We start from the raw sequence: 9,854 nt of genomic DNA, 5'->3' as shown, positions 1-9,854 counted from the left end.
AATCCCAGGGCTGTTCTAACACCTTCTTCACTTGGCATCCTCCCTCTGAGGGACAAAGCCACAGAGGCGTAAGCACAGAACAAGAAGCTCCTCAAAATCTTCACGGTCACCTTTGAGAACACGATACAGAACTGGTCATCTTCTTCAGACTATCTTTTATCTCCTATTTCTGGCTGGCAAGGGAGCAGCCTGCTAGGGCCTGCATGTGTGTGGCTTCTGTGTGGATGCCCAGTAGAGAAATAAGGAGTTTCTTGCCTTGCACTGCTGCCCACACACACGCTTTGCATCCTCTATGGCCATACTTGAGTTTGCTAGATTTCAGTGAAATAAGATGATGGAGAGACAGCTTAACAAACAGTATGACTACAGGTAGGCTTTTCCAAGGGAAGGGTTTTAATTCCATTGATAAAGACAGGTATTTTTTTCTTTCCAAGTACAGCTAACTCATAACATCAGTAACATCAAAAATTTTCACGTAGTCATAAAGCAAGCAGAAATGTGCACGGATGTTAGGGCACACAACACTTGGATGGGTTCTTTTTCCCCTCCCACTAACACTGTTTTTGTTTTGGTGACAATGTACATTGGCTACCACAAAAACATATTTTGTGTCCATCTCTCTGCTGTTACCAAAATGAAGACTCCATTAAGGCAACTTATAGCCAGGTACCCAACAGGTATACACAGTGGATTAAGAACGAAGAAGTCACATTTGTTGCGTAGCTCTCTGTGGGGCTTGATGTGAAAGGAACAGCACAGTGGATGTGACTCGTATTTAAAATGCACAGACTGACCTTCAGTCAGGCAGTAGAGCAAACTGCCAGCTTACTGTTCATCTGCAATAAAAGTCAGGGAGAGAGAGAAGCTGCTCAACTGTGTAAAAGGACTAGACACCACTTCCAGAGAAACTGTTTGGGGTTTGTATTTTTTTAATTCTTGGTTATTTCTGTTTATTCTTTCCTCTCCTCTTTACTTATACTTAGAGCCCTGAAATCACAGCCTAGACGTGGAACCAGCCAAGAACCAGAACTGGTCCACCTCTACCCTCTCCTCCCTCCAAGCTGCAAACAGATTGCTTCTACAGACCAGAGCCTGCATTTCAAACGTTACCACTGACTTTTGTTCTGGGTTTCTTCTAGCCAGAGAGTCTGTAGCAGAAGGAGGTGGATGCTGGAGCCTGCAGGGCTGGCTCTGTGGTTAGAGGTGTGCCCAAAAGGCTGATCTGCAGCATCAACAACTGGCAGATAGGTTGTAAGATTTCGAAGAGCTGATTTGGCAGCTGTTGTGTCCTACCTTGCCTAGCTACAAACCCGCTTGGCGTCTTGTTCCTGAACAAAAAACACTGCGCACTGTAAGAACTTCACATTGAGCACAGGGTCAACGAGGGGAAAGGAAGGCAGTAGGGAAGGAGCGGAAGAAAGACATCTCGTCTGAGCCTTGCATTTGGGATCACATGAATTCACACACTCTTCATTATTCCTAAAACATGGTTCCAGTATTGCTGTTCTGGCACATGTAGAGCTTTCCTAATGTTAGCATCCAGCTAGATGCACCAACATCTTATTTCCCTTCACAGATTCAAGACATGTTTCCTAACAAAGCAATCAAATCACAGAAACACTGTGGATGATTTGTTTAGATGTTCATTTCCCATAAACAAAAACAGAAATGAAAAACCTGCTACTTTTTTTGGATAGGTTTCAAAATTTGAAATCCATGGGTCCCCTCTGAAGTGACAAGTATTTTTTTGTTTGGGGTTATTTTCTTGTTTGTTTGTTTGTCAATGAGGCTCTCCAAAGTAACAGTGGCAGGAAAACTCCCCATAAAGAATTTCAGTCTTCCAGTGGTTTCAGCATGTCCCAGTTGGCATTTCCAGGCCTCTCCCCTTGGAGCGTAGGAATCAATCCTCTTGGATTGCAGTTTCAGCACACAACATAGCACTGCTGACATTCAAAGTCCTAGGGATAAAGGCATCGGTGCGTTCCAGCTCTCACATGGCAGCCAACGCCCGCCGCTGAAAGCCATGGTAGTTCTTTGCTTGACAGATTGGGCTTTTCGCAGACCCCCAGACAGCTCCGATGGATCAGCGCCGCAGCCTGAGAAAGAACGCGTGCTTGCACTCCTTGCTGTCCAACGGATAATATTTGTCATAAAAATCCAAAATGTATTCTTCAGTCTTAAATCCAAACTTTTGGTAGAGCAGCATAGCAGGGTTGCTTGCAGAGACGTGAAGGGTTACGTCTTTGCCCATGCAGGTCTGCCAAGGAAGGGGGGGAGTGGGAAAAAAAAAGTATCACAGCAAAAGAATGAGACAGCCTCTGGGGGAATGCGGAGGTGAAGAGATTCATCATTTCAGGTATTCAGGTTACTGAGGAAATGTGAGAAAATCGCAGGCCTTGACACAGAAGTTACCACACATAGCAACAGCTGAAAGGCAAAGGGAACACTGCTGTTCCTCTGAGCCTTTGTTTCTGGGAAACGTGGACTCTCTGACAATGAAAGCAGGTTTTGGACTATAATTTGTCAGCTTTCCGTTGTCAATTGCTAAGTAATTGTTAATTAAAAATAATCTCGGTGTACAGCACTGATCTCAAATAATTATTAACAATGGCCTGAAGAAAAGACGAAACATGCCAGAGGATCAGGCGCTGCACTCCTCCCCGTCAGCAAACAGAGCTGAGCTCTCTGGGACCATGCGAGCAGCCCCAGCACACCTCTGGGCTGTCACGCTGGAATTCCTGTCTATCCCACCCAGCTCCTCTCCCATCCTTCAGGGCACAGCACTCGCCTCCTGAGAAGGCAGGGAGTTCAGTTCAGACAGCAAATAGCATGGATGAAGTTACCTTAAAGATCCCAGATTATCCTAACCAGCAGCTCTCTGATAAAGATGCCGATATAACAATTTTTTCCTGCTTTCATCTAGTGTTTCAACAGCATTCTATTTATATTGAATGTATTGTCACTCTAAGTGGGAACAATAACACCCTTTAGGAAATTTCCATGGTAGATTATTCAAAGGGAAAGCTCTCACAGGGATTTAAGGTGGGGGGGAGGGAGTAAAATAATCTGGATTCATTTTTGGGAAAAGGAAGTTGGAATGAGATACTAAGAAGATGCAGTTTGGTCCTCTGGGCCGGATGCATTAGAGGATATCTTCTGAAAACAAACGCATCATCAAGGCACCATTTACATCAATACATTTTCTGTTAGATTATGCTGTTCCCAAGAATCCATCCCCAAACTCAGCACGCTGATCCAAGAGACCCTTAATCCAAACAGCATATGAAAGTGGCTCTAGCTGCAGAGAGCAGACCCTGGTGTCAGCCCAAGCAGGCTGCGAAGCAGCACATACAATCTGGTGATTGAGGAGCAGAAGGTCACAACCACCATTTCTTCTCTTCCATGACTAAATGCCTTCTACCACTGACAGATACCCAGCAATGGAAAAATAAATCTAACATAAGCCAACAATACACTGGTGATCTCTCATTGCTAGCAAGCCTAATCAGCCTCAAACCTGCCTAGCTCTCCTCGACGTGATAATTTTATGCTAGTCTACCTGCAAGCAGAATTAGGTTAATTGGGTGTGATACATCCCACAAAAAGCTGTGATGATTTTCTACAGCTGACTTGCCAACACATCCCAACTCTGCTGGAGAGACATGAGTCCAGCCGCTGGATCCCTGCAAATCTTGGCACATCACTTGCGCCTGTTCTCACTAGGTGTTGACATCTCACATCAACAGACTACAGTTGAGGGCAATTTACTTAAACACTTTACACAGGGACGCTTGGGAAATGTAAGGGGTGAATTCAAAGTAGATTGGTTAGTGGCTGTGTCAACACGTAGAGCAAAGAGAGGTGGACGCTGCAGAGAGCTGTGTAGGTAGAAGAGTTACCCTCGGGTGGCCCGGAAGAGCTAAGTTTTCCTCAGCGGAAACTGCTTTTCCAAGGTACAGGTCACTGTTCCCAAGGCTCTGCCAGCACTTCCTACCTCTCTTCAGCCAAATGAGTATGAGGAAAAAGAGTTTCAATGGTGAGTTTTTGCTAGTGCAGCTCACCTTGACTAAAACAAGTTCAGAAACGTTTCTTATCAGCAGCTCTGCCAAGAGAGTTCAGGGAGTGGTAAAAAACTGTGAGCCCTGAAGAGGCACAGTTGGGCTCTGAAAAGGACATCTGTCTGCATCCTGACTCAAAATTAAGCTGGCTTTCCTGAAATTTAATTCAAGAAAGTGAATGGAATTAAGGCCACCTGAATAACAGTATTCATTCAGAGATTTAATGAAGTTTAACTACTTTAATACCACCCGTTTAGTTAGCTCAGATTAATTTTCCCAAGTGTCCCTATGGAACAAAGCCCAGTACAAGCTAGTTTGAAAAAATTTGAATGAGGTTGCAAACACTTATTCTTTATCTTCAACTTAGCTGGATTTGAACCAGAGTATTAAAAGTGAAAGAGAATGATTAAGATCAGCAAGTGATTTAATGCAACGGCCCTGGTCATGGAATAAACCTCCAGGTGTAGCCAAGAAAGCTGCAATAGATTCTAACTGAACCTCCCCACTATTATCTCATTTTCTCCTTTAAACCCCTAATTGATGGTATTACTGTTATGTGAACTACTGACCACTGAAGAACACAAAGTTAATCCCAAGACAGTCAAAGTCTACAGCACCTTGCTAATTCTGAGGACCTGCCCAGTGTGGTTGTAAATACATTTTAGTTTCTGCTTTTGAAGCGATTTCCCCCCATAAAAGTTCACATGGGCTGCTGACAATCTGTGCAGGTGTGTAAGCAAAGAAAGGGCAAGGAGAAAGAGACAGAAAGGAGGAACACTTCACTACTTCCTTTCTAATATTTGCATGTGTGCACACAAGGAAGAAGGGAGAGCTAGTTCTTTAGCAAAGACATGGGATTTTTTTCATTACCTGGATAAGATGGTAAATCATAAAGGTTGCAATCCCAGCTCTTCTCCACTCAGGGTGAACTAACAGAAAAGAGATGTAAGCTTCATTGTATTTCACATCTGGCACCATAAAGCCAAAGGCAATAATAACTTTCTTGTAAAGGACGACAACGCTGAAGTCTGGATACTGCAGGCATTCTGACAAATCAATTCCTATGGAGAAGGAGAGAAACAGCAGTTGAAAGCATTGCAAACCAAAAGAAAAGTGTCACACTTGCACGGAAATTCAGGGGTTTAAGGGCTTTTAGAAACACTCACTTGATCCCTTCCTTTTACCTTTATTTCAAAGCTCTGATATAGAGAGATGCTTCAACAAAACACACAGACAGAACGAGACCTGCTTACTAGTGGGGATTTTTGCATGGAGAAATTAACAAGGCTGATTTCCTCCCAAATGACTTGAGGATGAAACCAAAACTCAAAAAGCGTGTTGTCTAAAACAGGATGGGTAAAAAAAAAAAAAAATTTAAAAAAACCTCACATGATCTCAGCACCCAACTAATCTTTCCTTGGTTTGTATTCTGAGCCGTATCAGCAGACTCTGCTAAGGACCCAGCTGTAAATATGCATGTGGATAAAGATACTTGCATGTGCAAATGTTTGCTGGATTGGGTCCTAGTAAGTTTGTGCCCCTTGCCCAGGGCTCCTAAAGGCTGCAGTAACATTAATGGATAAGGGTTTGCTTCTTCATTTCACCTGGGCCGGGCCAGTACCAGGTTGGTGTACACCATTCCTATTCCAGCCGGCAAACGCTGAGGACCTGCCTGCAGACAAGCAAAGGGGGGCAGTTTAGAGTGTATCAGCCTGATACAGCGGGTGAACCATCCCGTTCTTCCTGCAAACTCTCTCCAGACGCAGCAGACATGAAACTGGGCTTCAGCTTTGGCAGCATTACCTACCTAAGGTTCCTATCTCTTTTCTCCACCTGGCCTTGAGCCCCTGCTGCTTCCTCTTGTGCACACTCAGCTGTTTGTGGAGCTGCACTGTGAACCTGACCACAGCTTTCAACGCTATCGAAACATTAGCTTTTCGCATGCAAATTCCCTAATCTGGGGCATGAGGTAGCCTCTCAAGCAGTGGTGCTTCTGTGAGTCAGAGGCTGGACAAAAACACCTGAGGCTGGTGATTTCTGAGTGGAGTTTGTTACCTTGCCTAATCACATTGCTGCTGCAGCCTAGGAGCATCCACACAGCTTGTTAGGGCCAAGCAGTGCAGTTCAAGGCACAGAAGACTGCTTGGTAATTTGTGTGGACAGGCCCTAAATGAGGTGCAAGAAATAGCGGAGCTGTGCCATAAATGTTAGTTTCAGCCTCAAATTGGCAATCGCAGATATATTTGGAACGTGGGATAACAAAATAGCAAAGTATGTTTTCCAGTAACGTTTATCACTCTTGATGAGATGCAAGACTTCATAAGGCACCAGGCACAAATAAGCGGGTGAATTATTTTCTTGCTCGAGAGTAAGCTGGGTGGAGTAAGACGTGGGAGGAATCGATTGGCAATAGGGAGCCACGTTAATTATCTCAAGGCTGCAATTGACTGAAGTGCCTTACAGCGTGTCTGTACAGGAACGCTACATCGCCCTGAGCACCCTGGCGTCGATGAAATGGTGCCGTCCCCTCAGCACGCAGTTATTCCTGTAGGAAGATGCTTAGCTCAGTATGGTTTACCACTCGCCTGCTCAGGGGATGTTTCCCGTTAGGACATGAAGGCACAAGATACCGTGAGAGACAAGAGGGAATCTTGCTTCACATCAGCTCATTTGCGGTAACTACCTGCAAACTTGTTTCTGCCTTGTGAGAAACAAGAGCAGCTCTGATGGGAAGGATTTGGAGAGGTGGAAGAACTAAGGCCTGGCTCACCCCACCCAGTGAAGTGCCTAAAACTTAAGAATTCAGTCAATGAGAGCATCACTATTAGAAGGCAACTGAGCACACCTAAGATGTCATTTACTGACGACAGCATCCCCCAAGCACACATGCTTTGGATGCCTAAACTTAGGCAGAATTACAGCTGTTTCTCTGAACAGCAGTGCTAGCTTAATAACGCCCCCTCAGCTGCATATCCCACCCCCTCCTCAGTTGTACCAGCCCGTTGTAAAGCTAAACCCTTCGCATCCACAAAGACACTGTGCTTTATCTCCTGAAGTATCGCCTCCTTGCTTACCTATCCTGCTAAAACAGAACCAAGGTGCCATAAATCATATAATCCCAGCCTCAGAAAATTTACACCACGGAAGAGATTTTGATTCCTGTTTGGAGACCAACAGGAGTGTCAGCTTTCTGATTTAATGATGAACAGTTCACAGTTGGGTGGAACACGCCCACGCTCCTTAAGTTAAATAGAACAGGGTGAGTCCTGAAGAACTTAATGAAGGTGCGACCCAACTTGGCCAGAACTTCAAATGCATTATCAGAAGAGGAGAGACTATAACAAAGGGGTTCAGCCTCTGTTGGGATTGCAAGTGTCTCTCATGAGCTCCAAAACAGCTTGTGAAAGGGAAGGTATGCCATGTTATTTCCCCCCCAAATTGTACAGTTTGGTCAACGAGTAGCACAAAGAGCTCCAATCCTGACTGCAGCATATGAGCACCGCTGAACTACAAACCCTGTTGAATCACTATCTGCAAGTCAAAACATAAAGCAAACAGTTACTTGGAATAAAGGTGTGTACTGTTTGTACTGGGCTTTTCTAAACTAGTCTGCCGCCATTGTTTGCTGATCAGAAGCTGATCCGTGCAGTAGATGAACATCACTATTTCAGAAGAACTAAAGACTACAGCCTCATAACTGCCCCCCATAAAGGGCAGCCACTGTCCCCAAAGAGCCTACAGTTCAAGAAATGACACATAAAAATCGATACGCAAGCTTTCCCATACCTTGCAAATACTGAGGCTTGAAGAAATAAAGGACATCACAGTGAAGCTTGCAGTTTTAAGTACAATTCCCAAATTTCACTCCGACATATCCAGCTTACAGCTGCTAGGAAGAAACTTTCTCAGGAAGCTAATGAGCAGTAGATCTCTGGTATAAAACTGTTGACTTCAGCCCCTGATTCTGCAAAACGTTTCACTGGATGCTTAATTTTAGTAACTGACTACTCCTATTGGCATCGATGGTGTTACCCAAAACAACCTATTTCTTTAAGTGCTGTGCTAATTAGGGTCTAATTGCCCAGTTCTAAATGATCTCAAAAGACAAAGACACCAAACCCATGTCTCCATCTCAACTGCATTCCTATGACATCAGATAATGGTTTTCTAAGAACCAAGCCAGACACCAACTGAAGAAAAATTTGGCCCAAGAATATTTTTTTCTGAACAAAACCACTTCCTTCTTAGAAAACCAAGCACTGAAGGAATCTTACCAGGCCAGAAGAATTCGTGGCACATGGAGTTTATAGTGGGGATGTGATTAGGGCGAACGTAGCAGTAATCAACCGGTGCTTCTGGCTCAGCCTTCCAGTTGAGATCATTCCTGTGTGGATATGCCCGGATTTCTGCCAGCAGCCTGAGTTTTGGGGGCTTTGTCTCATAATCGCGCCTGCCAGTAACATGAAAAGCAAACACAAAAGGCAAGTGAGCAACAATAACTGCCACTGCAGCTGAATGGGTACTGCCCATGAAATATTTTCTGACATGCTCAACTTGGAACAAAAGAACAGTCTTCCTTTCATGTGGGAAAACAACACCCAGCTCAGCAAAAACACCCTTGTGTCAGAGGCCAGGACACTTCCCAGATCCGCAGCACGCCAAGCCAACCTCTCCTTACAGCAGGAGCAAGGAAATCACGGTTCTGACCCAAGAGCAGGTGCAACTTGCATTGAATGACTACAGTCATTCTCTGCCCTGCCCTCTCTTGGAGATTCCCTTTCCCAGTGCAGAGCCAGTTTAACTACTCAGCTAAATAAAACACTATCCTTTCAGGGTTACCATAGTATACTGGGTTGTACTTCAGGGATGAGTGAGGAGCACTGCCCAAGAAAGGTGTCCTCTCCGTGGGCTGTCGGTTCACAAGCCAAGAGCAAATTCAACCTCTGACCATCTGTACCTGATGTAAGGTTTCAGGACACGGGATGTGTAAGGACTGACAATACTGTGGTCTGTCAGCAGGTCTTCTGAGCCTACCAGTCGATACAGAAACTTTGTTGTCTGCTGTCGATACCCCTTCATGGCAGGCAGCATTGTCTGTATGTACAAAAAAATGCAGAACATTTCAGGAAGATTAGTCAATGACTTAACACAGGGGAATCATATCAACAGAGGGGGAATAAGGGCCTTTCAATCCGACAGGATGGACTGGACTCACATCGTGACGGTCCCACCTCAGAGGACTCTGCTGCACACTCTCAGATTTAGCACCCAAACCTATGAGCCGCACACATCACTCAGAAAAGCACTGCAAGTGATCTCCCTCCTACATAGCATGAAAGAGCAACCACCTATTTGGGTACTTCCAGGCCTCCACCATCATTGTTTGGGCAGGGCTGGAGTACAAATACATAGACATTTATAGTGCTGACACTGATAGACAGCTGTGCTGTACAAGCATGTTCCAAGAAGAAAGGGGCTTGTGAGAGCATTGGTGGGGACACAGCCCCAAGTCACAATGAGTCTTGTTCACATAATCCTTCTCACTTTGGGAGTCAGATAACCTCAAGGCAACACCGCTGCCTGCAGCAAAAGCTCTAAAATAACCAGTGCCAAAAGCTCACTTAGATTTGGAAACACTCACCTGGTATCTGTCCAAGATCCTGAAGTCCTGGCTAGTAGTTCTGTATGTTGCTTGCCCTACTGGGGACCTGGAAACACCTCCTTCTTTGGCTCCGTAAATCCCATCAACCAAGAGCAGTGCAGCATTCACAACTTGGTCCAAGTCAAAGAGCGGCA

General features: G+C 44.9%; 1 protein-coding gene across 1 annotated transcript in view; it reads right to left on the bottom strand.

The window, feature by feature from the left end:
* Positions 1-373: 373 nt before the first annotated feature.
* Positions 374-9,854, bottom strand: part of CSRP2BP (CSRP2 binding protein) — a 19,706-nt gene continuing 10,225 nt past the window's right edge. The window contains exons 7-11 of the mRNA XM_009329483.1: positions 9,700-9,852; positions 9,016-9,152; positions 8,333-8,508; positions 4,929-5,119; positions 374-2,257 (exon numbers count right to left, since the gene is read on the bottom strand). Coding sequence (XP_009327758.1) covers positions 2,084-2,257; positions 4,929-5,119; positions 8,333-8,508; positions 9,016-9,152; positions 9,700-9,852 — 831 coding nt within the window. The 3' untranslated portion in view covers positions 374-2,083. The remainder of the gene's footprint in view (positions 2,258-4,928; positions 5,120-8,332; positions 8,509-9,015; positions 9,153-9,699; positions 9,853-9,854) is intronic.

This window comes from Pygoscelis adeliae, unplaced genomic scaffold, assembly GCF_000699105.1.
Source record: "Pygoscelis adeliae isolate BGI_AS28 unplaced genomic scaffold, ASM69910v1 Scaffold118, whole genome shotgun sequence".
Taxonomy (NCBI): Eukaryota; Metazoa; Chordata; class Aves; order Sphenisciformes; family Spheniscidae; genus Pygoscelis; species Pygoscelis adeliae.
The sequence above is the reverse complement of the archived record's forward strand: the minus strand, read 5'-3'. Positions and strand labels throughout refer to the sequence as shown.